Source organism: Euprymna scolopes, chromosome 1, assembly GCF_053919585.1.
Source record: "Euprymna scolopes isolate OS-2025 chromosome 1, ASM5391958v1, whole genome shotgun sequence".
Classification (NCBI taxonomy): Eukaryota; Metazoa; Mollusca; class Cephalopoda; order Sepiida; family Sepiolidae; genus Euprymna; species Euprymna scolopes.
This window is the reverse complement of record NC_136482.1, coordinates 83779269-83806233: the sequence shown is the minus strand read 5'-3', so window position 1 is coordinate 83806233 and position 26965 is coordinate 83779269. Positions and strand designations below refer to the sequence as shown.

At 32.5% G+C, this 26965-nt stretch overlaps 1 protein-coding gene across 1 annotated transcript in view; it reads left to right on the top strand.

Annotated features, from left to right (window-relative positions):
* The window catches only part of LOC145245728 (low-density lipoprotein receptor-related protein 5-like), an 847618-nt gene that overhangs the window by 732826 nt on the left and 87827 nt on the right, over positions 1-26965 (top strand). Inside the window, exons 8-11 of the mRNA XM_080107325.1 lie at positions 7233-7341; positions 22032-22218; positions 23398-23638; positions 26442-26625. Coding sequence (XP_079963451.1) covers positions 7233-7341; positions 22032-22218; positions 23398-23638; positions 26442-26625 — 721 coding nt within the window. The remainder of the gene's footprint in view (positions 1-7232; positions 7342-22031; positions 22219-23397; positions 23639-26441; positions 26626-26965) is intronic.

Below are 26965 nucleotides of genomic sequence, written 5' to 3'. Positions count from 1 at the left end.
TCAGCATTGCTCTGGGGATTCCGGCAAGGATGGTCTAGGGCATACGAGCCCTGGAATAATAGGGTTTTATGCCCGAACAATTCTGCATACATTTATTTTTTTACTCATAAGTCATTGCTAGGGCCATGACAAGAGAATATTCTTTTCATTATTTTGACTCCCAATTATATATCAGTTAATATCTTATATGTTTTTAGATAGAATGATGTGCTTCTCGATTGAATAATTGTGTCTGTGTCGGATATATACTCGAGAGTCAAAACAATAATTCTCTTGTCATAGCCCTATTCATTGCTTATCAAGCCCAAATACTACGATAAAGGTTAATCTGATAGAAAGATTGTCAGTAAATGGTATTATGAGATAATTAAAAATGATAGCTGGGATGGACAAAATTTTATTACTTACGAGAACGCTTTGACAAGTATTTGCATACATTGGATTTGGAGAGAACCATATTGTACTTTACAATGAGACATTCCTGTGTTAACGTGTTCCATAGAAATGTTCGGTCCTTATTGCAGCATTTTTGAAAATGAGTTGCATTCTGATGCTGTCCATAGAGTTAAAGGATGTCAGTAGAATACTTCTGCTTTATTCCAAGATTAGATGGAAGGGGCATAATTATTTTTCCCAGAAAGTCTACCGAAACAGTAGATCAATTAGATTCAACACTTCACTGCATTCGCCATCCTTCGAGGTGTGAACCTCTACAAATGGAACATTCGAAGTAACCTTTAGTTACACTGATGACTACACAAACGCAGGCATTAAATCGTGCAATGATCAACCAATAAGAAATCTTTGATGTTGCTGTCGGATATACAAGAGTAAATCAATAAGTTTGTATCATGAAGACATAATTGTTTTCCGAGAATTCGATTTAAAACTTTTCCTGCAAAGTGTTTGGTTTATTTGATTTATATCTACTGGTGAATTATGCCCATCAGTAAAATAAAAGGGCGGCAATTAAAAAAAAAAACTATAAAAACTGATTATTTGTCTAGTAAGAGTGCGTAGAAACTAATGTTAAAAACCGTATCTTTCTACACAGTAAACATAAGATTAGTGTAGGGGAAAAATTTCATTAAAAGTTTACAGTTTAGAGTTATGATTACATTGCAGGATATGACGTCATAGGTGGAAGTACTTGACAGAAAAGCAAGTTTAATTTTACATTTTAGATATACGATATCAAAAATCTTTTTGTTTTCTTTTTAAAGTGCGTTGGATGCACTTCATCTGGATGTACATTTGTCACATTGCGAAGTATGGTAGCGGGGTATTAGGCGAAGTTTAAGAAAGTAAGTCGAAATTCACGTAACTCCCTTTCTGAGCCTCTGGACAACGGCAAGAAGAGACGCAAGAAAGCGTTCGCCTTATAATCGGTAGGGGAGTGGGAAAGGACATAGGTGGCTAAAAGTCGGCCTGCCGAAATATGTGGCCTGTTTATGCTTCGGCCTTCCTCAGGTATATAGCTCATTCACAATAATAAATTTCTTATATTAAATGCGGGTTATTGTTTCTGCAAGTTTGCATGCTAATATGTCTGACACATGACATCAAAACAACTTTTATTCTGATAGTAGATTTAACAATTTACAAACTAGATAACTAAAATGAATTTTGTAATTCTTTAGTCTTATTTATCAACAGTTCGTATTTTGAATTGTCTATATATCTATAAAGGTGAGAATGTGTCTATGTGTGAGGACAATCCTCAACCTATATACTCAACGAATTTTTTATCTATAGACTTGAAATTTGATATATAGGATATACAAACATGTGAAAAATTTTCATCCGTTTTCATCCAGTAAAAAAGATTGATAAAAGGTCAAAATTGAAAAATTGGTACTTGTGAGTCATCAAATTTTTATCTGTTTGTCAGCTGTTTCACGACTGCGCATGCAAGAATTTTCACACGACAGCTTCCTTATAAAAAAAAGAAAGAATAATAAGAAGGTTTGAAAGCACTTTTTAAAGATCGTAATAAAACTGGCCTAATGGTTTTCATACTTGACTAACTGTCTTTAGGGTTTGGTTTCGATTTTAGCTCGAGTGTTTTATTTTTTATTTACAAGAAGTGAACTGTTTAGAAAAAAAACAATTTACTCACATGTACATGTCTCAGTTTCTTTCTGTTTTTTTTTACTTCATTTTTTTAAAGGAATTTAACATTACATTTAATACCGGGCAACGCCGGGTACACTGCTGGTGTATAATAAAGTAAATTTTCCTCTTTATCATAAGTCATAATAAGTCTGTAAACCGAGATGATAAATAGAATTCTGCTATGGTTATGCTTTATGCCAAGAATTGTTGCGTGTTTTGGGAAAATATGTGTTCGTTCTGTTTGCTTTCAGCAATTTCTACATTTTTCTCTGACTTTCCCGTCGTTCCTTAAACGTTCATACATACAAAAGCTCGGAGTAACTTTACTCTCATTCAATAATCTACTGTAATAATGTTTCCAACAAAAGCACATAATTCGCATTGATGAGTTACGCCTTTAAAGAAGATGATCGTACAAAAATAATTTAGACCTATTCAAAGTATTTTTGTTGGAAAAATACTTTGAATTGAATTGTATTTAATAGAATACTGCAACGAAATCCCGAAAGAACAGGATTTGAATCAAATATTGATTTTACTGGAAACAAGCTTCCCATGACAAAAATTAATCAGACTAAGTTTACTATATATGCCGGCTATCAACACGATGGTTTTAGGTTCAATCCTCGGCTTGGGAGAGGTGATAGTCTAGTCGCACTGATGAGATGTGATACAACGAGTAGTACTGTATCGAGATGACTACAAATATATTTTAAGCCCACCTCTTTGGGTAGAGCACTGTCGTAGATGATCTCACCCGCTACTTAATTGGCTGAAAAATGCGAGGCTCACTATTTGTTTGTAAACAAGCGGTTTGAGTACAATAAAAGTAGTGGACGAATGTTTGTTTGAAATGGGCATTTGTTGAGGTCATTTACGGGCGCCGCTCCCATTGGTCGATGGGTAGAACTGCCGGCTATAAACGTGATGGTTCTAGGTTCAATCCTTGGCTAGAGAAAGGTGCTAGTCGAGCTGCATTGATGAGTTGTGATACAACGAAACAGTACTGTATGTGGATAACTACATATATATATATATAGTGTGTGTATTTTGCAGACAAACTGTTTCATTATATCACAGCTTTTCAGTACGGTTAGACAAACAGGGGCCTCAAACCAGGATCGAAAATCGACGATCAACTTGACAGTTAACGCTTCTAACCCTAACAATATCGACCAATACCTACTGAATGTAGGCAAAATCTCAATGTAACCTACATTCAAACATTATCAATTGCCAGAGAGCTCAAATTGTTTTTGTTCTTTTTTACCCAATGTGCAGTGGCTTTAGCTAGTGATAGTTGGTGATTTCATAGGAGAGTTCTACTCAAGAGCAACAGTAGCAATTTAGTCTTCCACAGACAGACTATTTCGCTATATCACAGCTTTTCAGAGTGTTGCTCTCTCTCTCTCTCTCTCTCTATATATATATATATATATATATATATATAGATAGATAGATAGATAAGGAGATAATTAAAGTTACATTAGAACTTTATTATACTATAATGTCAATAAGGATGAGAGTGATTACAATAAGGGAAGAGGGGGTAACCTCTTTAGGCCATGGCATTTCAAAACTAAATGCTTCTCATCAGAAGAAGAGAAAAAAGTCAGCATTATACAAGAGTAAGGGCAAAGAAAACAACATTGACTTCATAAAAATTCAAAGTTAGAAATGGGAAAGTTCAAGCAGAGAAAAGTAATGAAAAAGGAAGGAAGTGAGATCATTAGGAATAATTCCAAAGGCGAAGGAAGAGGAGTATTGGGTAGGATGGGGATTGGGTACTGAAAGTACTTAATTAGAGTAGAGGTGCAGATTATAGCCAAGGGAAATAAGAAATAGAGAATGAAATATAGGAAGTAAAGACATAGGGATAATAAAAAAAATGGGTTATATATAATATAATATATATATATTGATGCTTGAAGATGAATAATTAAATTATTGGTATATGTGCATATCTATACCGTCTTCTCTTTAAATCAATTCACGCTTTTTATGCATAAATAAGATTTCATACTAATGCTTTTTATACTCTGGCACCATTTCTCTCTTTGTCTTTGTGTCTTGTATAGAATCTTGTTAGTCTAAAATACAGTTGAATGTACGAAAATTGACTCAACTGTGCCAAGAGAACACTTAGCTACAGTAACATTTGGCATCTCTGCATTGCGAAAATGGAGCAGCCGTCGAGGCCGCCTGAAAAAAAATAGGTCCCTAAATGCCAGATTAAAGAATTTCAATCTGTATACGTAAGCTGATAAGTAACCTATTTTCTATTCATTACAGGAAAAACATATATATATATATACACATATATATATATATATATATATATATACACATATATATATATACACATATATACACATATATATATATACACACACACACACACACACACACAGTGGAATGATAAAATTGTCGTCCTAGAAAAACCACACGATTCCATTTCCGTTTGATTAAAACGAGTTTTTGTTTTTTGTTGCAAACCCTCTACTAGTTGGCTAGTTGTGTACAAATCCTAAGAGCGATAAAAGCCTTCTATCATGTCTGAAAGTGACATAATGTTGAACGAGCGAGATTGGATATGCGCCACTATACAACTCATGCTCTTTATCGATCCACGTTATGACAACAGGATCATTGCTCCCAGTTCTGGTCCATATGGTGATTGAAGCTAAAGGCGGCTACATAGAATAGATGTCAGCTCTATTACATTATCAAGTTACCTGAATTGATTTTTTTCAATAAAAGTTTTAAAATAAAGTTGTTTTCTTTAGGGCAGCAAATTTATTGTTCCGCCCTGTATGTGTGTGTGTGTATATAATGAATGAACATAACATTTGAACTTACAAACCTGCTACTGTTAATGGAAGAAACATATCATTTTGAGAGTTAACAAAGATTATGATTGTGGACTGATTTGATCCTTTGGTCATTGCAATGTAACTTACTAGTATTTATTAATTCTTTATTTTTTTCAAATATAAATTTTAATGAAAATTTAAAAAAATAACTCGATGTGCAGAACTACAGCTATAATAAAAAAAATATAGTAATATAAAAACCACATCTAATGTGGGCAAAAAATTGTCCCAAATTCATCAAAAAATTAGTTTTCATTTGCATACAATTGTTTTCGCCGTCTTCTAAGATATACAAGGGTCGTTCTAAAAGTAAAACCTTCTATTGTTTTTAATTAAAAAGTTGAAGAACTAGAAAAACGAAAATAGTTCAATTAAAAAGAGCAATATTTGTGCACTGGCTTTATTTTTCTATATGGTTATCATTATTATCAATGCAATTTTGTCAAGAATTCCATGACGTATCTCTGCTTCCGACGCACGTCCATATCAGAAGTCGATTTTTAGTCTTATACCGTCAATATCTGCAACAGAGAGATGAAAATTTCAAGTCCTAAATGGATAAGTCCAATCCTCATAACAATGTTAATTGACTCTGATCCATTTGGTCGGATTAAAAATAGGAGGCATTACTTTTGGATCGTATATAAAGCATTTATTTTTCCTGAAGTGGCCGTCATTTCTTCTAGTTCCTCTTTCACCTGCTTCCAAAACTTATATCTTCTATTATTCGTTCACATAATTATATCTTTCTATGAACATCTAAAAGCATTCATGTACAGGTGCAAAAGTGTGCACGGCCACAAAAAGATAAGTTTTATTCTCCAAAGTTTATATATATATATATATACTAGCAGTTCCGCCCGGCTTTGCTCGGGCCCTATGTACTGTTCATAACTTTATGTGCATATGTATATATTAAAAAGTGTGTATGTACGGTAATGCCTTTCTATATAATAGTCTTCCTTAACTACCATAGAGAAAAGTAGGTTGAGTCTGCAGATGTCAATTTTTTTTTAATTTTTACCCCAATTTTTACCTCTTAACATTTATTGTTTTGGGCTCAAATCAAATTAAAATGCTTGACCCATGTCTAAATAACCTACATCTAAAATTTCAAGTGTCTAAAACCAAAATTGGCGGAGGAGTTTGGTAGAATCTGCAACTGTCAACTCTGTAAACTTTGATCTTTTGTCAGCCAAATTTTCGCCCAAAAACTGATTAAAATGCTTGCTGCATGTCTGAATACCCTTTATGTAAACTTTAAAATGTTTAGACCCAAAATTAGCTGAATAGTTTTCTAGAGACCGCAAAGGTAAAATCTTTTTAACTTTGACTCCACTCTCTAGTAGCCAAATTTTCAGAAAAAAGCGATTAAAAAGCTTGCCCTATGTCTGAATACACTTCATGTAAAATTTCAAATGTTTAGGCCAAAAATTGACAGTAATTTGGTAGAGACCGCAGAGGTCAATTTTTTTTAAAACTTTGACCCCGATTATGACCTCTTAACATTTGTTTTGTTATCAAATCAAATTATAAAGTTAGATCCATGTCCAAGTAAACTATATCTAAAATTTCAAGTGTTTAGACTCAAAATTGGCGGAGGAGTTTGGTAGAGTTCTCAAAAGTAAAGTCGTTGAACTTTGACCCCTTATCAGCCAAATTTCTGGTCGAAAACCGATTAAAAAGATTTTCCCAAATCTCAGTACCCCCTATGTCAAATCTGGAGTGGAGACCGAAAATTGACATAGTTATTTGGTAGGGAAGTGTATACACACACAGACATTTTCACTTTTATAGATATATAGATTGAGAAGTAAAGAATAGACGGATAGTGTACCAAAGTAAGAGGAAAAAAAACAAAATATAGATTTACATATTTTTCATTTTATTTCGTTAGAACTATTCATATATTTATTTATTTATTATTCTTTGTTAAGTTCAACGGTTTTGGGTGTACATTCAGCATTTTGAAATAGATATGTTGGTATGCCCTTTGAAAGTTTGTTACTGCCTTTACCATTTTCTTGTGCCAGATATGATTTTGGAACTCACTATATATTTTTTTAGATTCTCTTGTGTTAACACTTTAGTGCCACAGACACCGAATTCATATTATAATAAGATGTGCTGAACTCTATTTACGTCTTTAACATTGGATCTGTGACTGTGTAATAGTATGTTTGCCAGGAAGTTTATTTTTAATCAATTTCGAATTTGAACAGTTGCTAATGTGATTCTTTTCAGATTGTGTATTGGAGTGATGTATCAGAGCACGCTATCTATACTGCATGGCTTGATGGAACCAACAGAAATGTCCTATTGAATGCCACACATGGAATTGGAATTGTTGATGGTAAGTGGGTGGTACCGTTTTGTTGTTACATTTATTTTATTTTTTTCATTACATCAAAAGTATGTCTCTTTGAATGACAAAAAGATTGATACTTTTAGTACCTGCAATTTACCATAAAAAATGAGCATGTATTTGATCAGTTGTACAAGAAATATATATACACACACACACACACACATATATATATATATAATTGGTAGTATTGTTTAGTTATTTAAACAAAAACAAAAAAACACGATGTGTCCACCAAAGAGTGCTCAATGTTTAGACAGAGCAATATTCAACATATAGAAGTATATATATATATATATGAATTTCTACAGATATTGCGTGTGTTGAACAGTTTTTGCCCAATTTCATACCAAAATATAATGATACTTAAACTTATGTTTAGAATCCTTATTCCAATTTTTATTAAAATCTATAACATGATTTTTATTCTAAAACTGCATAAAATTTAAGACTAAGAGTGTTAAAGAAAAAAGGATATTCAAAGAATCTTGCTTAATTAGTGTATTATGACTTTGGATAAAATTTCCTGCACATCCGAGAAATCTGAATTTGCAAACAGGAAGTAGTGTTTATACTATACTCCTTAAGAACCGTTTGAAATACTCCGAAGAAAATAATATTTCAGAAATATTAATTATTGTCTGATACCTATTTTTAATATTCCTAAAGAATCGGAGGAATTTTCATTAAGCGCTTCCACCTTCATTTTACTCCCTTTGCCTAAAACTAAATTAAACTCATAAAACCCACCTCTCTTACTACCTCTTACGCCTTGCAACTGTGCTCGAAAATGCATAACTAGTTTAGGATTGAATCCGATTCACACAAATATATAAGCATATGTATACACCTAACTTTATCTAAATAGATATATAATGAACAGACGTACATACTAAACTTTCTATATAGAAAGAGGTGATAATGATGTTTTTGCAATTAGTATATCTCTTTTTTTTTCTTTTTTTAGATATTTCTTTACCTCAGGTATTAATCACATATTTTTGCAGCTTTGTAATAGATCTCTAAATTGATTCGTGTGTGTATGGGTGTATTTTATTGTAGCTTGGACAATGCGAAATTAATTTTAAATAAAAGTTTTAATACTTATTAATATATTTAATATCCAATAATTTCAGAATTGTGATGAAAATTTGTTTTTCATGAAAAAAGGGAAACAAAATTGCAGAAGAGATATTTCTGCCATTATTGGATATTAAATATATTAATAATCCTTTATACCTTAGGTATTTTATTTTAAAAATATTTTGAATTCTTAACTACTTCAAACAATATCAGTTCCGTGGTTTAAGCAGTGTTAATATTTATAAAATTACCAGCGTCTAACATTTATAAAATTACCAGCGTCTAACATTTATAAAATTACTAGCTAGCAGTGATACCCGATCTTACCCGGGATTGAATGAGGATCAACAAATTTTTCACACTTACTAACAACTTTTTTTTCAATCAAATTAATTGATTGACTGCTCTAGTTGGAGATCCACCAGGGTGTCCCGGCATGAAGCTTCAGGTGTCTCCTCACAGTTCACTACATATTGTAGTCTACATTGCACTGTAGAGAAGCTACTATTGATTTTATTAAATTATTTTTATATAATGGATTTAATTAAAGTTTAAAATGAAAATATCAAGTATCATTGTCTAATTATGCTCTAAACAAAAACATTAATTTCGAACGCACCCCTGTTTTACTTTTGATTTTATATGACGGGCCTTTCTGCTTGTGCTGTGATAAAAGACTTCTCAAATGCACTTAGGGTGTATAAGAGAATTAACTTTGATCAAAGTCGGACTGTTCCTTCTTTAATCGTATTTCTTTGATTATTGATGTTAGATGCTTATCGGAGACAGCCTGTTACAAAACATATCTAAGAACACTCACAGGCACATAAAACGTGAAATTAAAAAAAAAAAATTGTCGGCGCAGCAGTTTTGGAGTGCATAGGGAATGAACTCACACAGACACACATACAAAGTGACTTTATATATAAATAGAAATCGAGATTATTATGCTTTCTTATTGAATAATAAGGTGAAAAGCTATAGCAAACATATATATGAGTATTTTAACCATAGTTCCTGATTTCAAAAGGCGAAAAATTAAAAGATACATCTGCCTTACTTTTAATGCTAGGTTTATTTATGGTGTCTTTTAAATTTAATAAAAACCCTTCAAAATTTGCTGTCGAGGAGACCTTGCTTATTAAAAAACTATATGTAATAATTATTGTCCGTAACTTGATGTCTACCACAATAAAAAGCACTGTTTTCCGAAACGATCGTACAGATAATTGATTTTGTTGTTGTTCCTTCTTATGAAACAGATTTTTAATTTAATTATAATTTGATTTTTAAATTTTAAATTATCAATCACATTACTTAATATTGAATTAGCTCTAGGATATTTACCTATTGAGCTTATTATATATCTAAATTACAACGAGCACTTTCTCTTTCCTGTATTTTAATTAAACTAGTAATTTCACTGTTACATTGAAATACACTCAGCTCTTTAGACTATTGTTCTAATCTCCTTTAAATTATATATATATATATATATATATATATATATTGGCAGGTCTTCCGGCGTTATCCGGTCTTACAATATGCTTAAATATGATATTTTAATTCATGCAGATTACGTATTTATTATCATAGAAACAATTCTCTATCGATTATCATATTGAACTTAATATATAGTAATGAGATCAAAACTATTAAAAAAAAAACAAAAAACTATATATATATATAACTTCGGTGCCATCAGCTAGAATCGAAACCCAAACATAAAACTCTCGACTCTTATTCCTTAGTCTCTGAGCCATGCCTATATAAGTTTTTTTTTTAAATACATGATTCAAGCAGGCAAGGTCCACAGTTTCATAATTATATAGATACACATAGCACACCACATTGCAGTGGTGTCAGTAAAAGCTTAAGTATGAATCATCTCAACTCTTCATTGTAACATCTCGATTGATGCACTCTTGATGCATATTTCCATGCGTATATGTTAATCTATGTTTGCCAACTATATTAAACTTTATTTCAAATCAAAATTTATCAAATTCTCAAAAACATTTTCATTTCTAGGACTTCATCAATTTTCTATATTTCATGTATCGGTATTTTTTCATCTTGTATTTGAGCCTGAGGATTGGAAGGCAATCACTATTTAATTAAATTACAAGCCATTTAATCAACGTTCGAATAAGTTCTGAAGGCGTTCTGCCGTCGGCACATCCATAAATTGAATCCCTTGCCAAAAAGAATCCTTTGGGACATTCGAACTAAAAGATCCATTGCAGCATCCTAAGCTTTCACATCCATCAAACAAAACAAAAATGCACACTGCAGTAAGATGCATATATTTTTTTTATTTAAACGTTTCAAAATTCTAAATCCGATTCATTGAATTGTCATTTACTAACACGAAATCTCCTTCAAGATCTATTTATTTCTGTACTGCTATTTGTGGGAAGAGTTTGTAGGTAATGACTCCCTTTCTTAAGCAGTTATTTTCGCTTTGCACTACATACGATGTCAAGGGTCAATCCCAAAAGCCTATGTCACCTACTACAGCCGTGGAGTGCTAAGGAAATTGAGATTATATTTTGGCACATGCTTTAAAATAATCTTGTGTAGAATCAGATTAACTATTACTGACGTAAAAAGCCTCCAAATATTTGATATGAAAATTCTTGCTTGAATAACTGAATATTTATAAAATATATTATCCACTTATGGATCATCAGCCAATCAGAATCTAGAGAAAAAACTTGCCCATTCTAAAACGTCTAATAAACCAACTCTCTAAGCATTTGTCTTGAGCTCAGCTTGTCAGAGAGTTGAGTACCTACTCTAAATTCAATTGCCAGTAATATTTTGTACATGTCTAAAAAATAGCATGTATTTTAACTTTAGTTTACACTGTTTTTTTATCTGCTTAAAAAAAAGTGAAAAAAAACACAACTTACGTCCTCTTTATTTTGACCCAGCTGATATATCAGTTCAAGGTGAAGTTCATAACAAAGAGGTACACTTGGATTCTTTAATAACGAAAAACTCCAAAAATATTTTAAAGTGATTGAAAGCAAACTGCAATTAGAACATTTGTATTAGAAATTAAGCTACGATTAAATGGCCAGGTCCGCACAAGGATTCTTTCAATGATTAGAGTCGTTCCAAGAATAATTGTGTTAACTCCAAAAGTTGAAGAGCTACGCAGACTATTGCGGTACCATTAAAACAAGCAGACTTTTGTATTCCAGCATTTATTTTCTACATTGTCATCAACATTATCAATGCCAGGAATTCAATGACCATCTGTTTCTGATGCACATCCATGACCGTGGTTGTGTTTTAGAGTCTCATACTGTCAGTATCTGCAACAGAGAGATGAAAATTTCAAGTCATGAATGCCTTGGTTCAGTTATCATCACAATACAATTTGCAATTCTATCTGATCCATTCGGGCGGAATAAGAATAGGGGGCATTACTTTTGGAACGCTCCTCCCCTTGTACATTAATTAATTTAAGGATACTTCCAGAAACTCAAAATCCTTATATATTTGACAATGCTGATTTGAAACTTTAAAAAATTAGCTCATTACTACTTGGCAGTAATATGATTTTAAAATTAAGTATAAAATGATTATCAAAATAAAAGGTTACTTAAATGTAGTTACGAGGGTCTGCATCTGGCTGTATGATTGTTGGTTTTATTTTTGGTGTGACTTTCATCTTTCACAGTTTGAACCTGCCTCTTATTTTCCCTGTACATCATCTCTTACTATGCATGATGCTCCTATGTAGGCACTGGTGAGATAAGCCAGACGGCATTGACAAAGATCAACAACTCGTGTCACAGAGATTTTGATTATGTTCTCTTTTCCCATTGGTGATAGTTGCCATGGTTTTCAACCATCCACTAATGTATTTGCATCAATTAGGTAGTTAGGTGGAAGAAAAATGTCTTGTATCAATTTTGTTTGATGACGAGCAACATAGCCTAACCACCAAAATACGTTGCTACAATAATACAGATGCATCCATTGATACAGGCTGATTATCAACACTTGATCAAGATGATAGCAAGGCAGGATACTACAAAGAGAGTTGTTATCAAATACTTCGAGCTTCTCTCATCGGCCAAGTTTCAGAACCCTCGAGGAGAATAGTTCAGGAAGTCGTTTGGTAAATACACTCTTTGGTGGCCAACGAGATTTCATCATCACACAGGGATTGCAACAGCTACACAAAAGTGGATCTTGCAGCATTGATGTAGTGTTCGATCTCATCTGCATCAAATGAAGCCATTGTAGAGCCAAGGTAGATGAATGTATCCCTATCCTCTAACCCGAACTGTCCCTATGCTATGAGACTAGATAATAAATAGGTCGAGTTTAATCATGTGACGTAGACAATATGGATTTAAAAGACGTTTAGCTGCTTGGCTGTTTTTAGGTTATTTAATGCTGAATCCAGTAATTTTGGAAAAAGTTTTTATGCTTCAAGTTCTTTATATCTTCAAATATTTATTCATAGAGTTTGGCTTAGTTGTCTTGTAGAAGAAAATTGTTTTGAGTTTTGCAAAGCGAAATCGACCCCCCCCCAAAAAAAAAACAATAACATCACTGTTTGGTGTAGTTTTGGCCAGAAAGACAGTCCCATTTGATAGCACCACCTTTGAAGAACTTAAAATTTATAGCTAAAAATATAGAAAAAACGTTTTGAAGTTAACGACAGTGGATAATCTCTAAAGAGCAACTCAAAGTTAAAAACAATTAAATCATACATAAGCAAATCAAATATATATATATCTTTCAAGCTCAAATTTGAACCGTCATTTTCTACTTTTTTCATTAGTGTTGTAGCTATCTGTCTACTTAAAAAGGCATTAGAAAAACATAACTACTTTATAGACAAACCAAATCCATAACTCCTTCTTCTAAAGTGCTATACAATAAGGGAGATAATTTCATATTTTTTAAAATGCAGAATAAACTAAGACGTACAAAGAAAAAATACATATTTTCGACGGATTCACGTTTTCTCGGTATCGTTATAGAATTTTGAGATCCGAGCGTTATCATATAAACTAACTCAAAAAGGAAAACAAATTTTAAATTTAAGATGCATATTCATTTGCAAACCAATAAAGTGCAAATAATCCGAATAATATCAATTGTATAATTAGCATTTTGGAGAGATTTCTTCAGCTATGTTTAGAAATTCAATATTTTGTTACCATGGATACAGATCCCTCCAATGAAATTTCAGGATTTGAAAAAACAGTTATTAATTTTTATCGAACACATTTAATTTATATTTACGCCAGCAAATATATTTGTTTTTCCCTCACATATTTGCTCGTATTATTGATATGGATACAGAATGATTTAAAATGAAATTATGTTACATTTATTTATTCTGGAAGTAAAATCAAAGACCAGAAAAACATAAATATTAACTGTTCTCATCTATGGAAGGAACTCGGCTCAACTATGAAAATATTTAACTAAATCAGAAAGTTGAGAAAAAGAGATTAATTTTTTTAAGCAGTCTTTTATAAGTTAGATATTGCAAACACACAAAGAGTTGTCATTATCGACTACTAGAAGAATCTATTATGCATGTGTATAGCGTGATGATGTATGGAGGAGAAACTTGACCAGTAAAGGTTGAAGATAGGTGTTGCATGGAGAGAAATGAATGGCGTTTGGGCGATCTTAATACAATATAAGATAGTTTAATGAACTTGTGTTGAAAAGACTTTACCTTGAACCTTGAAGGAATTTTGCCTACATAGGAGCTCTTGATATAGAAAAGGCCTTTAATAGGATTTGACACAAAGTTTTGCCCGACAAACTTGTTAGTTATGAAATATATGTGAATTTTCTCTCATCCATCAAATCTTTTCTCTCCCCGAAGTCTAAAGTAGTTATTGTTAGACAACAGTTTAAACCATACAGCTACAATGCCGGCATGCATGTGGGTTTATAAAGTATCTTCCAAATGATATTCGGAGATCATTTGTTGACATCTTTGCAGACGACTCGACTATTTATGGCAGTACTTTGAAGAGCATTGATGATCAACATGATTCTGTCATTCAGAGCATGTGGTCAATCGGGGAAGAAATGGTTTGCTAATTTTAACGCTTTTAAAACAAAGCTACTATCTTTTCATCACCAATTCAAAATTAACGTCTCTCTCCTCAATGTACACCCCTTCTTTAATAAGTTCCGAGGATTGACTTTCATCCTCAACATGAAATGAACAACACACAATCTGTTGCTAAGGTTGCTGGAGACATAGTTGGATCATTCTACCTTGCCAGAAAGTACCTGGTGCAATTATCTACCATGATAATAATAGCCAGAATCGTCCTAAGATGAGTACTGCTGTCATATCTGGAGATATGTCGTTCTTTCCTTGTAGAAACTGACTTGTAATCTGTTTAGAGATGATCTTTTCTCGTCCTTACTACTTCATTCAGACAAAAAGATACTGATAGTCTCTCTCTCTACTGCATGGTTATGTCCATGTTCGATTGAGTATGAATCCTCCGTAAAAATCTTTCACAACAAAAACTCGTCTGACTACAATCACAGTAAAAATCTTCCGGTCTGTGAGGCAAGATACCATTAGTCTGCTCCCTAACCGACTTCAGCATGATCATCTTCAAGTCTAATGTAGACAAATATTTATCAAGTCGTCCTCTTCATTAATCCTCTACCCATTCCACCCACTGTTTTCAATTCTCTCATAATGGCTTTCGGAATAGACACCTCTAACCTCCTCATGTTAAGAATGGAATAGGCACGCCAATAATCTCTTCATGGAATAGACACGCCAAACTTCACGATGGCTTTCGGAATATACACCTCGTTTTATGAGGATGGGAGATTGTCAAAGTATTTGCCCAAAGTTTAACCTTGATATATGGTGTTAGCATACCCACTCGCAAAGATTATAAACCAAAAAAGAAATTGGGAGTGGGATAGCAGTGTTATGCAGAGAGAAGTTGACTTGTTTATCGCACGTGTGTAGAATGGTGAATTATAGTGCACAATGTATGTCATTATATTTCGAAAACTACTTGTCTTCGCCAAAGTTAAGAGACTGTCTTATTCAGCATAGTCTAAAACATGTACAAGTCGTTAGTTTAAAGGAAATTGTGTAAAAAAAAGGCCAAAATGTATTAATGTCAGTGTCGAAAATGAGTCCTGAACAGAAAACTAAACAAAAAAGTTATAGTAAAATATATATATATATATATATATATATATATATATATATATAACAAATAAGTATTCGTAGGCAATGTAATGTCGGGGAAATTTGTACTTTAAATTATTTGACAAAACAAAAACTGGCATAAATGTAGTCAGATACAAACTCAATCCAAATTAATGAAAATGAGAATGAGAATTTTTATGGATGTAATTCAGGCTTTAAGTATAAAAATGTGTTTTATCTAATAAGAAATAGTTTTTATGATTTGTTAGTCTATCAACAACTGAAGTATCCACAATAGTATTAAAATTAATTATTAATAAAAAATGGCAGAAAAATAGAACCAAAACGCCTCCCTAAAAAACAAAGCAAAAAAGAAAGTATGATCGTGTAAGGGTTTAAAAGATGCTCCAAAATCGAAAAAATTTTTTTTATCTAATCACCCCAATCTAAATGCCACTTTGATTTTCATCTCATAACTTCGGACGCTCGATTGAACGATTTTTTTTTTATTAAATCAAAACATTATAGGAATAAGGCTGGAACGAATTTTTATTTTAATGTTAAAGACAAATATTGTCAAAATGCTACCATAACATGTACTGTTTAATTAAAAAAAAAAAAGAAAAATAGTTGCCACAGCTTATTTTGTAAATGTTTTCATATAACAGAAAAACTTGTTGGTTCGTATTTTTTTTTTAAGATACATACCATATAATTTACTGTTAAATCAAAGAAAAAGATGCCGCCGCTTCTTCTGTAAATTTTTTTCATGTAATGAAAGTATTGTTGGTTCGGTGGTTTTCTGTTAATGCTCGGGTAAAGACAACAGTTTGTAGTCGTTTACTAAGAGATCAGTTCATTTTATCACTGCATAATTTATACGCTGAAGCCGTACATGATGAAATGAAAGCTGCGACAAAAAATTTTTTGTACCAATATGTAAATAATGTTTATCTAAAAATGGTGAAACAAACGATAATTGCAATAGATGTAAACATTAACAGAAAACTCTGCGCACACTTATTTGTACCAAATTACAACTATTTATTTGTGTAACTTAAAAGCAAATGTTATGGTAAGTTTTTGTAAATATTAATCTGTAACATCGCGGAAAATTATAACTGATTTAAATCAAACCGTGCCGATCATATGTGTGCAGTAAAAGCTGAGGGTACAGCTACGTAAAGTTATGAATATGAGCATAGTAGAATTATTTATTTCGTTTATTATGCATAAAAGTAATAAAGCGTGTAGATTGAGTGGTCATATTGAATAAGGTTTGACGTGTTTGTTTTTTGTAGAAAAAAATAATAGAATTTTATGGTTTCAGCCAATGAGAATAGTCGGAATTTTAGTGGGAGAAATCATTATTTTTGCATAGTTAAGTGTAAAGGTAGTTGTATGAGTGTTTCAGCCAGTTATTAAGGATTACACGGCAATATAGTTATAATGGCTAAATAATTACTCGGTGTTGACTGTGAGCGGTGTGAGAACTTTTGATTAAGAGAGGAAAATACGAAGTACTTCGACTAAAGATCTTGGCGATCGTGATGATGTCGCTCGTAGGAGAAAAGGTAGGATTTTATTATAACAAAAGAATGTGTCTGTGACAGCGCTCGAAAGTTATGTAAAATAGTGTGTAATAGTTAAAACGTAATAAATTTGTGGCATTTGTTATTGCAAACCTACCGTAATTTGGTCAAGAGGGGAATTTCTGCAATCATTTTATTATATATAGAGAAGAGAACAGAGATGTTCTGTGAAAATAAAAATGTCTATGTTCTACTTTTTTCCATTAGATACAAAGAAATGTAATCTGTCTGTTCATATAGACTTTGCTATGATTTTGTCTTTTTAAATTAAGACAAGCTAATAATATTTGCTAACGTAATCAATATCTAACGGCATTTTAAACGTATCCAGAATATGACATGGCAGAATACAAGATCTGCCTGGAAACAATAAGTGCTGACCAAGAGCATAAAAAAATAACTTCATCAAGAGACGGATCAATATTTAAACTGTGTCAGTATTGAATTAGTTTTTGGATGTCGTTGTATAAGTTGAGCAAATATGTTGTGAGTGTTGACAATATGTTATATTTCCTTTTTTTTTCAGATCTTCCCAAAACATTCATTCTTTTGCTCTGTAATTTTCGTTATCCAATCTAATTTTTATTATTTAATTAAAATAAGCGGCAGTATTTTCATTTTAGATATAGTTTTTATTTCAATTTTTTATACGGATGCGTTCATCATAGAAAGAAAGATACAAATAAATAGAGCTTTCTTCTCAGCCATCCATAGTCATGTCTAAAATTAACAACATATGTTTCATCACTTCTACTGTATTCTCTTTTTCACTAATCTAATTGCGCCAAAACTTTTGCCCAATCCTTCTATATATTTCTCATAGAATAAACCAGGCTTCCTTCAGACTATGAATACCCACGTTAAGGGTGGCTGCGCGTGAAATTGTTGTGGCAACAGTTGCGCAGTCTCCCACCACACCTCTCCTGAGTCGACATTGTTAAATACCAGTGGCAAGTGGAGGCTCAGAACGACTGGAAACATGCCGAGATACAGCGCCTAGAATTCCCAAATGGTCACCTATCTCGTACTAACCAGGCTCAACGTGGCTAAACTTCGGTGATCTGACGGGAACCGGTGTGTCAATGTGATTGTGCCGTATATATTTCTTATAACTGGCATGATAATTATTCATCTAAAAAGTAGTCGTTTCTTCTTAAAACTCACAGTTGTTGAATTTCGTGTTTTCCTAAAATATTTGCTATTTATGACAGCTAAATCTAACAGTTTGCAAGCTATCTTCTAAGTGATAAAGTTTCTATGAACAAATAATGCGAAAAGTGTGTGTTTGACTGAATAAGCTCATGTGCCTTTTTGTATTATAAGGTAAATAGTATATAGTTGGATTATTTGTCGCACCAACATTGATATTAAAAGCCCTCTTGTCTATTCAGAAAGCAAAAGCAACTTTCTAATATACCCAAACCTGGATCTTTAAAAAGGATAAGCAATTTGCATATTGTTTTAAAACATCAACTCTCATTAATTTCCTCTCCATTTGTTTCTGTTTCTTATTGGATGTTTAGTTTTATTTAACAATTAGGTACAGTTCTTTTTATGCCCATTTTCTACCTTTTGTATCATTACGTAACGTTTACGGTTAAAAGTTCTAACACACATAATCACACACAGTATATATATATATTAGTTGTTTACAGAAAGAGATCAGTTCGTTTTTAGAATTTATTATATTGTTACTTTGAGGGGAAGTAATTATAGTTATAGCTTCGGTTGTGCAGAGGCGACATGACTTAGAGCCTGGAGTATAAGACTTAACTTTTTTATGACAGTCCATTTGATTGCGAAGGCGGTATTATTAGAGTTAAGTTTTTTAATTAAAGTGGTTAGAGAAGTTCCTTGGTTATTATTAGAATTATGGTTGTTAAAAGAAGAAATGTGGTTTGATATTCTTTTCTTAATTAATGTTGAAGTAGCGCCGATATATGTATGTACTTTATTAAAATCTCGAGGTCTGATATTAATATTAATTTGCTGATTTGTATTAGTTAAATAGTTTGAATTTTGTTCATAGTGTTCAACAAATGGTGCGACAATGTCTGTATGAGGACTATTTTAGAGGGAATAATGAGTGTTGTTAGTGTTAGGATGGCTGTTAAGAGAATATTATTGCATTATGATTATTATCATTATTATTATTACTAGTTGTATGATTGTAGATGGAGGGGCTTCTTGAGTGGTATATCGGATTAGTAACTATATCAGATGGAGGATGGGAAGAAGGATAACTTGAAGACGAAATATTAGTGTCTGTTATGGGAGGATTGCGTGTGAGCTCAGTAATTGTGCACGAATATATAACATCTTTATGGATGCAATCATTATTGAGTGGGCAAAGATGTTTGTTATTACAATTACAGTAAGTTTTGGGTTTAATTGGGAAAGGAATTTTTGGGGCTGATTTAATTTTTTGTTATTAGATCTTAAGATACTTTGTTCTTAATTAGGCATTGTTGAATAAGAAATCCTGATTGAGTTTTTATTGAAAATAGAACTATATCTGTGAGGGTATTTGAAAGAATTTTGTACAATGTTGAAGAATTCCTTAGGTATATTAGTTTTGACATTTATGTTAAATGGAGGATTAAACCAAATATTTATTTTTCTCCTGATGCGAATGGGTGGGTTAGAGGTATTATAATTAGTATTTTGGTTGGGATTATATATGTAGATTGGTTCATTGTTATTGATAGCGGCAAATCTTGTTATTTGAATTGGTTTCTTACGAGTCATATTGTGTGTGATTACAAATTTAAAGCGGCCTGCAGGATGAGCATACTGATTGTATTTAAGCTTTTCTTTGTGTCCTGAGTTCCTTAAGACATTATTGAAGAAAGTAGCATTTTGATTAAAAGTTTTTTATCAGCAGAAAGAGCAGAAATTCTTCTAGAGACGGATGGTACTACAGATTTTATAATTAAATTGGGGTGGTTAGAAGATTTATGGACGTATAAAAGCGTAAGGTTGGGTTTATGATAGAGGCTATGAGTTTCGGTGTTAAAGTTAAGTGTAACATCTAGAAATTTGAAGTTTTTTTGTTTGGTTCGATAATTATAGAAAAGCCAAAGTTATTAAAGAAGCTATGTAATTTTTTAATTGTTTTGTTGTACTCTCTTGGCCTGGCTGTTGTAGTTGCATTATCTCTATAAAGGCCCCCTTGGATATGTTTAAAGTGGCATTTAAATTTTTTCAGTAAGAGTCCCACTAAATCGGTAACTTCTGCAGAGTCAGAAGCAACCATAAGGAGTCAAAATTATCAGGGGTTTCCTTTCTAGTCCAAAACTTATTGTTAAATTGTATAAGGGACTTTCTCGCTAGGAGAATTAATTTAATTTCTAAATTAGTTAAGTCAGAATTTCTTTTAGCAAAGATTAGAGCCTTATCTAAAAGGATCGGAGAAATTGATTGATAATAATTTTGGGTGTCATAGGTTATGAAGTTAAGGTGTTTATTTTTAAGGGAGGCAAAACAATTAATTACAGAATCTGAATTTAGCCAAAGAGGGAAACTTGCTTTTTCTTTAATAGAAGGGATGATTCTATCTAAGATATTTTTGCTTACAGCATCTAAGTCAGAGTTAGATGGACAGATCAATCTGGTGGAGGGGTTGTCATAGAAATTAGGTTTATGATCCTTGAGGGTGAATCTAGAGGTACTGGAGAAATTATTTCAGTGAAGTTAAGAATATTCATAGAAGTCAGTAAAAGTTTAGCTTCAGAATTTATTATATATATGTATATATATATATTCAAGGTAATCTCTTAAACTAATGAATGGGTCATTTTTTCAATATGTATTGCAGGCAATCAGATAAATAGCATGAACACATATTTTCTGTAAATTTAACATTGGGGGTTGCATATCGGTGTACAGGATAAACTGCTAAACTAATAAAAATCATTATGTATTTTGGAATATATGCTCCCAGCAACACAATGAGTAGCATGGGAAGATTATTCTTAAATTTGTTGTTTTTATTTTTACATTTTAACATTTTGGGGTTTTGTCAATCCAAACTCGCTGCTGTCCCTACAAGCTTTTAAAATAAGTAAAATATAACGAAAGTCTATATAGGAGGGAATTATTTACATAAAATTTTGGGTTATATAAAGTAATATATTTTTCAAAAGGATCAGTGCGTTCACGTTAGTGTCAATGATATGTAAGTGCCTGGCAAAATCCTGATTTATAGAACTTATCATGAATTATGAAAACTGTATTCAAGGTATAAGGGTGAATAACGTGGCACGTTATGTAAACGTAACTATTTAGTAAGGGTGCTACCGACAACGTACTATACATCCCCCTATAAAAAGAAAAAAAACATTAAAATTTAAAGCTAATGCTATATTCATGGATTTTTCCCGTCTCAGGGTAACTAGTCCACTAGTAGAATATATACATGTGTGTGTGTGTGTGTGTGTGTGTGTGTGTGTGTGTGTGTGTGTGTGTGTGGTGGATCCGTGAAAGCTAAAGTAATTTCTGTAGAAAATCTCGAGTGAGAAAGGTAAATGTAATACAGAGCATAAAAAAAAATTGAAAAAAAAAATAACGAACCAACATTCTAGATATTTCATATTATAATGTATTCTATATCAGTAAGGCAAAATTCTTTGGATATGCCTCAATGGCTCGTAAATAAACTACCAACCATTCAACCCTATATGAGGAATCTTATCTTAACGACATAAAAATTTTGGAAATTGTTAGAATATTCGTTTGATTTTTTTCTTTATATATATGTTGTTGTTTTTTAGTTCCTCTTTCATGTCAAATTCATCAATCCCTGTTATTTAAAATTTCAGGTTTGGCGATTGATTGGATACAACGTCGTCTTTACTTTACCAATCTTGGTTTAACATTCCATGGTGTGGATGGCTCAGTGTGTGCATCCCATACTGTCGAAATGGTCGCATTGGATGGCAGAGTTCGAAGGACAATTGTTAGTGACATAGAAAAACCAAGAGGTCTAGATCTCGACCCATACAACGGGTAAGTGTTAACAAAAAGGAATTACATCGTCATCCCCTTTCATTTGTTTTTGTTCTTTATTTTTACGTGATGCACTCTATTACTCTTATCTTGCTTGCTAATACTTTCATATGGTTTTGCCTTTTGTACTCTCCGGGCTTCATAAAATCATCTGGTGTCAATTTTCAAAAAAATGTAATCGACTGAATGATATAAAATATCAAATTGTTATTAACTTTACTACATGCATCTACTTAACATCATTATTGAATAATCATGTTATTTTTTGGAAACTCTATCTCTACTATTACTTAAAAGGAATTTTGCGTGTCTTTGAGTTGGTGCCCCATAGACACTACAACTGCTGAGCCGATTTTTATGAAATCTTACATGAACATACTTTATGTGCCTGGCAGTGTTCTTTAATAGGTTTTCTATAGGAATATTTTCTGTAAGTATCGATGATTTAAATAATCCAATGAAAAAAAGAAACAGACAGCCTCGAAATATAAAATCAACAGTAGGTTATTTGATATGACAGGGGCGTGTGCGAAATGAATGCACAATTGAAGTATAGTACTTGACTTTTGCATTTTAAACTTTAATTAACGCCATTATATATAAAAAATAATTTTATAAAATCAAGAGTAAGTTCTTTACAGTGCAATTTATACTACGTATATTGTGAACTAAGTCACTGCGAGAGCCATATGAGCTTTCTCTTGGTGCAATAAGTTCCCAACTAGAGCAGAAAATTAATCGATTTGCTTGAGAAATGGGCGATTTCACTGATTCGATGACAATAAAAAATATAGGAGCGTGAAACATTTGTTGATCATCATTCAATCCCGGGCAACGTGGGATCACCCTACTAGTAATCTATATGAATAGTAAATGCATGTATGTGTGTGTGAAACTATGTAACCGATAAACTCTTAAACTACTGGTCACATAACATTGAAATTAACAGGAAATAATAATCATACACCAAGGATGGTTTGCAACGAGTAAAATCTTTTTGCATTGTTGAATGACGCATACAGAAATATATCAACAAGCTGAAATGCAAAATGTCCATTTCACCTTGCCGACATTAAAAAAAAAACAATGAATAAATGAAAAAAACGGAAGAAAGTCGGAGGACACATTAGTCAAAACATTATAAAACTGTAAATAATTTATATTTCTGCAATCTTTCAGGTATCTGTACTTCACTGATTGGGGAAATGAACCGAAAGTTGTACGCACACTACTCGATGGTACAGAAATGGAGATTCTAAAAGACGATGGACTGAGTAGCCCCAACGGACTGACAGTGGACAACGGGCAACTCTACTTGACGGATTCGAACTATAACAATAAAACTAGCAGTGCACAGATCCTACTTTTCAGCACAGCCACAAACGAATGGAAAAAAATAAATATAGCAGAAAATATCAAGGTAAGTTCGTATTTAAATTAACGATCAATCGTTGTAAACAACTAACTGAAATGAGATATTTGCATGTTTCAAGTCTAGTTGATAAAAGTATTAGATTTGGGATATTCCAAAACGAATGCTACGTAGAGGTTGCAAGTTCAAGCTTTGTAAGTTAAAAAAAAAAATGAACTAATAAAAAAAAAAAACGATAACATACTCTTCAGTAAGCTTTGCACCAATGATTGAGAACGAAACTTCCGTTCAGCAAGTATTTTCTGAAGCTATTTTAATGTCTGTGTTTTTACATGGGGCACCATCCTTCCATATACAGCACCTGGCATTCCCGAATAGTTATCCATCTGTCATTGCATTTCATTTGGTTTGGTCTGTTTGTAGAAGAAAATTGTTGTTATTGTTTTTGACTTTGCAAAACATGATTTAGTTTTGCAAAGGGAGCAATAAGAGTTATGAAGTGGTGGAGATGATGAAAGTCGAACTCATGAATTTGATAGGTGCTTTCTCTCAATCTCATTTTGACAGGTGAGACAGATAATATACCATTAGACACCAACACGTCTTCAACTGCAATGCTCATTCCTGAATTTCGCTTAAGCAATCAAAATAACCACGCCTTCTACACATGAATATTTTAATTTAGTTGTGAAATGTACTGCGGGAAAAAATATTTCGCTTAGTCACTCTGAATATTTTGGGTCCTTTGGGTGAACAAAATTATCACATCTCTTCTTGTAAAATATTAGGTTACTGATGATATAATGGTGCCTGTCCATCGCTGTCGACAATGACAGTGATCATGGAGTTATTCTACAAGTTCGGAGATTGCTTGTCAGCCCGAGCCGAGCTCTGAAGTATCCTTGTATGTAGGGCACCTGTGGAACGATTCTAATAGAACGTTTCAAATTCTTCAATGCGTGCAGATTCATAAATCGTAACCTCTTTGTGATTTGCAGTACGCCAGGAACATCTGTTTTGGGCTAGGTTTTCCCACGAGTCGAAGTACAAACCAGACTGAAGGACACTTTCAAGCTATCCTTGAACCGTTTCCGCTGTCCTCCTGCGGTTGTTTTTCCTTTGGTCAGTTATAACTTGCTTGGTTGTATTTGTTTGGGAAGCGTATTAAATAAAAGGAAAATGTAATTAGTAACCTCCCCCCTCCCGCCCAAATAATTTTAGTTTGAGTTTTGTTTAACAGCATATCAACATCTCATTACAAGTTGAATGCAGTTGTAAAGTTGAAAGCTAAAGGAAGGTGAAAGCTAAAATTTTCATTCTGTGCATGAAGATATCTAAGATTTTTTTCTAAACTAAGTAATGGAAAATTCATTTAATAAAAAAAGATCTTATTCAAGATAAACTCATGGTTGTTTCAACGATATCTGCAAAATGAGAAAAGGATAAAGAATATATAATTAGCTTAATGGAAACATGGAGATTTAAAAGGATGCTGATTAGTAGGATTATCTTGTATCTATTATAAACCTTTATCTGTAGCTTTATATTTCTTTTATTTCTCATTTCAAAACTTCTTTACCACCTTCTTTGTGTTTCTGTAACCATGGTTAAAATTTTTATGAATATATAAGGAATAAAGAAATACCAGCATATTTCGTATTGCATCCGTATATTTTCAATTAATCTCTTGTTTTAAATTATTAATGTTAATCTCTTGCCATTTTGAATCTGTTCTGTTTTAGCTCGCCTTTCAACCTTTCACCCGTCAATCTTGATATCCGTCTGCTAGGTCGTTCTTTATTTCAGTTCATTTGCCTTCATCTCTTCGTTTAACATATATGCATACTAGAAGAATACCCGTACCCGGAAGGGTCCATGCCATGCTAATATGAATATTTATTCATAGAATTTATTTGCTTCCATTTTGTTTGAAAATATCTTATTCGTTCTTCCGTATGTTTTATATCGTTCCTGTGCTTAAAGGAACAATGCAAACATCGTATAAATATGCTATCATTGTTTGGTTGTGGCAAACAAGTACAACTAACAAGTTATAATAGTGGACAGCACACGAATGGTGGTAAAAGTTGACCTCTCAAATTCGCTAGCCAGCCGTTTTCTCTTGATCTTAATTCGATTCCGTTTATATAAATTCCAGAATTCTGCATATGCACTCAGCATTACACTCATGTTTTTCTAATCAAATTACCAAAGCACAGACATTTTTTGTTGTAAATTTGTTTAGTGGTTAGTGTTGATTTGTGTATGTGCGTGGGAAACAGCATTAACCGTATTGGGTTTCAACCGGCTTCCTCCGAAGGAGGAAGTTCCATGGGAGTATGAAATTCACAAACAGTCCCCAGTCGCATGTAGCATATTTTAGTGTTGATTTGCTCTTCACATAACTCAAATCACAAACATACGGCTATTGATCAATTAATAATCCATAACAACAAACCAATTTTTTTTCCAATTAATAATCCATAACAACAAACAAGGTAGATCACTCTAAGACCTTAACACAAAGAACTCTTTATCTTAATACAAATAGAGACCAACTTAACACTTGGACACCAAATATTTTTTTACCATCTTATTCGTTAAGACAGTGTTCTAAGACCTAGATTTCAATAAATGAATAAATTAAGCAGCACGTACAGGACTATAAATAAATAATGCTATTTTTAACTTAAGCCAAAAAATTAAATTATTAATAAATTTCAGAATAGAATAAAATTAACTTTCCCTGTTTAAATTTTGATTAAATAAAACGTAAAAATATATATTTTTTTAAAAAGTGGTGTAAATTAACAAAAATAAAATAACGATTGTGCATTATCTCTCTTTTCAGATACCAATGGGCATCGCCATCCGAGAAGACATTCTTTACTACACTGATTGGTTTATGGAAAATGATGACTCTGGAAGCATTTTACTCTACAACTTAAAAAAACCCAGATCAGAGCCCGTGGCCATCCTTGTTGGTGAACGACCAACAGGTCTTCATTATTCTACTCGAGAATTGGCGTCCACAGGTTCGATTTAATGCATTTTTTTGATTTTGTTTGTTTTTTGCCAATGCTTTTTTTTAAAGTCAATAAAATATTTTCACTAAAAACAAAATCTTCTGATTTTAATGAAAATAAATACAAAAATCAAAGCAAATTTCTGAATTACGAAAGTCTAGGCTATTGTTAAGATGGCTTTTCACAATTGACTGAGATATGGTTTTGTTTCTGTGAAGTTCTAGGCTTTTCCATCTTCCTTTGAGAGGAGTTAGTTTTTTGTTTCTCGCCTCAGTCGTCTTTACCGGACAGTGCCGACGAGACTGGTCAGGCATTTTTGATGACAAGAGTGTTCTTCGTTTTAGGCGTT